The sequence below is a fragment of the Ipomoea nil genome, unplaced genomic scaffold (genome assembly GCF_001879475.1).
Source record: "Ipomoea nil cultivar Tokyo-kokei standard unplaced genomic scaffold, Asagao_1.1 scaffold0981, whole genome shotgun sequence".
Taxonomy (NCBI): Eukaryota; Viridiplantae; Streptophyta; class Magnoliopsida; order Solanales; family Convolvulaceae; genus Ipomoea; species Ipomoea nil.
Window position 1 is genome coordinate 291,306 of NW_017617409.1, and position 4,082 is coordinate 295,387.

General features: G+C 40.5%; 1 protein-coding gene across 1 annotated transcript; it reads right to left on the bottom strand.

Annotated features, from left to right (window-relative positions):
• Positions 1 to 3,351: 3,351 nt before the first annotated feature.
• Positions 3,352 to 3,873, bottom strand: LOC109179939. The gene is made up of 2 exons (XM_019329417.1): positions 3,630 to 3,873; positions 3,352 to 3,527 (listed from the first exon to the last, which is right to left on the bottom strand). Exons 1-2 carry the CDS (start codon positions 3,871 to 3,873, stop codon positions 3,352 to 3,354), a joined length of 420 nt encoding a protein of 139 aa, XP_019184962.1.
• Positions 3,874 to 4,082: the final 209 nt, after the last annotated feature.

The following is a 4,082-nucleotide window of genomic DNA, read 5'->3' on the forward strand; positions in this document are numbered from 1 at the left end:
TTTGGACTTGGATTGCACATTCTTGGAATTTTTCCCGAGCAATTTTATTCTACAGGGTTTTGGTACCAGCGGGTGTTTCGGGCGGGCATTGGCACACCCACCCGGTACAGTGTGTGTGAAGGGGGTTCTGGCGGATGGTTTGGGTCCAGCCGGAACCACCCACTAGTACGAAGGGGAGTTTCGGCGGGACCTTTTGTACCCGCCCAAACCTCCCCCTGGTACGGATTTGTTGTCTTCTTGAATTGTTGTCTCCCGTGTATTTATGAGTATTTATTGATGTTACGTAAGTCTAGAGCGGTGTATTATGAACCCAATGGTTAGGTTTTGATTCTTGAATCGTTGTTAACATCCAATATTGCTATTCGTTGGATTATTGATGAAGTCTATGATGCTCGTGTGAACCCTTGTGATTACTCTTTGGTTTGTGTATTAGCATGTTGTTTATTGATGCTAGTATGACTCCTTGTGATAGCCTATGCTTGATTCTTGATTGAGTTAATAACTTGAGCCTATCTATTCGTTGTGACACTTTGTTGGAATCCTTTGATGTGGAGGTATTGCCTTTGGAATGCCTTTCTTGTATCTCTTTCTTGATATCCGTTGGGATTGAATTATCATTGTGAGTTTGTACCTTTGATGTATCTTATCCTTGAGAATTCCATGATTTGAGCTATTGGTTGAGCTTATTCATTGTTGAATGCATTTCTTGAGAAATCTATTCCTTTGCTTTGTCTCTTAAGATTTCTTGTGTATTGAATTCTTGTTGTGATGATTGAGCTGGTACGGTGGACAATGTAGGGATTTCTTACAGATTCGGGATGATGGTATACAGACAACCTGTCTACTTATTGGGGATTGGAGGTCCCAAAAAAAGGGGTGTATATACTTAAGGATTTAGGGTTGTCTCCATAATCGGGCCTTTGTGACCCCGCGAAACCATAATCAGGTCTTTGTGACCCCGCGCATCCTAATCGGGTCTTCGTGACCCCGCGGAATCTATGGATCGGGTCTTTGACCCGCGATGTGTTATTTACCGTTTTGGAGCCGTCCACACTGATTCACCTTTAAATCGAGTCATTGAGATTGACTTCGCGGTGTATGATTGTTGATTGTATCCATTGTGGACTTGGAACTTTGATGTTGATGTTGATTGAATAACCTTGATGAGAACTATCCATGTTGTTTGTTATGATTGTCTTACCTTGTTCACTATTCTTGATCCATTATCATTATCTCGTTGATTCAGTCTTTCTGTTGATGTCCTTGTGGTATATTGTGTATGGATGAGTATATCTCTTGTATGGTCTAGTTTTGATTCCATTCCTCGTGATTTACTGAATTAGAGTTGATTAGAGATATACTTATGTATTCCCAAGTCTCAAAACTATTTTGAAGTATCAAATGTATATCTATGCATCTTTACACATTGGAGTGGGGTTACTTAGCATTATCTCTAATTTATTTAAAAATGATTTCAGGTATGGAGTAGAGAACCCTCTCGAGCGCGCTTAGCTGGATGAGTAGCCTCCTAGTGTAGTTTGTTATGTTTTGATGTTTGATGGATGTAGTAAACCCTTTGATATCAGTACCATGTTTTGGATTTGTTATGGTTTTAGCCTGTACACTTAGACTAGTAGACCTAGTGTGGCATAACACCCTGACTTAGATTTTTATAACCCTTTGTACCATTAACATAACCACGAAATATACACTTCTTAGCCCTAGCATCAAACTTTGATTTTGGGCCAACTGTAGCAGTATAGGCCAAACAACCAAACACTTTCAAATGTTGATAATGTGGCACCTTGTTAAGCAGAATCTAATAGGGAATTTGATGGCTTACATCAGCAGATGGCAGTCTATTTATAATGTAGGTTGTATGCAATATGCACTCACCCAAAAGTGTTTTGGCAAGTTTGCTTGGAACCTCAGTGCTCTAACAATGGATAAGAGGTGACCATGTTTTCTTTCAACCCTGTTGTTCTGTTGAGGAGTATGAGTGCAGGATGTTTGATGCAGTATCCCTTTTTGATTAAAGAAGTCAGACATATTAAATTCAAGACCATTGTCTGACCTTATGCACTTGACATGAGTTCCAAATTGAGTTTCAACCATTTTGCAGAACCCTACAATCAGACTTCTTACTTCAGATTTCTTCCACATTAGGTGAATCCATATTGCCCTACTGTGATCATCCACTATAGTTAGAAAGTAGTTATGACCATTGATGGTAGCAGTTTTATAGGGACCCCAAATGTCCATGTGTAGCAGATCAAAGCAAGCCTCTGAAATAGAATTACTAGACTGAAATGGAAGTCTCCTTTGTTTTGCAAAATGACAGCAATCACAAATCAAATTCTTATTCACTTGGATTGTTGAGTCCAACTCATGCAACACTTGAAGTTTAGAATGTGAGGCATGCCCTAATCTAGCATGCCACAAAGTACATTTATTCAACTTTGAAACAAAGCTATTTACAAATCTAAAACCAACAGGAGAAATCGAATGATACAGCCTATTCTGGAGTTCAGCCATTCCAATCATCTTGCCATGGATATCACCCTGTATTATACACTGATTAGTGTGCAGCTTCATGGTGTAGTTATAACTTTTAATGAGAGCTCCCACAGAGATTAGGTTGTATTGAAATCGAGGCACAAAAAGGGCATTATAGAGAATAAACTCATCAGATAGGCACACAGATCCAATGTAGGTGATAGCAACTTGTTGTCCATTAGGTAGGCTAACACGTATATTTTGCACCTTTTTTTGATTTGTCAACAGATTCAAACTGCATACAACATGATGGGTGGCACGACTATCAAATATCCACTCATTATTTCTGAAATCTGTTGGATTGAGTGAGAGATCTGTACCTTCAGTTTGAGCTCCTGACATCAAATTGGTAGAGATGATGTTTGCATGTGCCTCATGAGAGGACTGATCAAGGGGTGTGTTCAAGGACCCCCTTTCTCCATATGCCTTTTGTACCTAAATGAACTCCAGAAATTTCTTAAAATCATTTTGAGTGAATGATATACCTTCATCAGACTGCTGAACTGCTAGGGGCCCTTGAGTATGGTTTACAGATCCTTGGTTTCTTGATTTTGGTTTCCAACCAGGTGGGTACCCATGCATTTTGTAACATTTATCCTCTGTGTGTCCTGTGAAACCACAAAAAGGTGCATATGGGCTTCTTGTTGCCTCCTATAGACTTCTTAAAACTTTGTTGATTACCAGTGCCTGTCCTAGTCATCAGAACACTCCTAGCAGCACCAACCTCTCCTGCTTGATACAATTGGTTGGTAATTCCAGTGGCACCAATGTGAAACTGCCTCTCCTGATGTGCTATCATAGAGATGCATCACACACATCCGGCAAAGGCCTCATTAGCATGATTTGATTTCTTCCACCAGTATACCTATCATGTAGCCCAATAAGAAATATGGACAACTTGTCCTTTTCAGTTTTCTCATTCAATTCATCAATTTTCTTCCCACATTTGCACTTCGTAGTGCATTCACACCCTACAGAGGACCTGAGAATCTGGAGTTCATCCCATAATAATTTCTGTTGAGTAAAGTATTCGTTCAGGGAACTATCACCTTACTTTTTCTGATAGATCTCACACTTGATCTCTGCAATTCTGAACAGATCTTGCTGGCTGAATCTGCGCTTAAGATCTCTCCATATTCCATATGTAGTGTCAATCCAAAAGACACTATGCACAATTGTTGGTGAAACGGATCGAACAATCCAGGAGATCACCAAGTCATTGCAGCGTTCCCACACATCACACTTCTGGTCATCTCTTGATGGCTTGGTGATAGAACCATCAATAAACTTGAGTTTGTTCTTGCATGACAGGGCCATTGTCATGGCCCTTGCCCAGGAGTGGTAGTTAGCATCATCCAATGGCGTGGAAACTAGCACCAATGCTGGACTTTCATTCGGGTGTAAGAAATATGGGTTCGACTGAGATTGAGGGTCGAAGATTACCTCTACTGCGTTCAATCCAGTTATTGGAGTGGATTGGGTTGAGTCGGACTTCCAGTTGCCGGAGCTCCTGTCGCGCTGTTAGC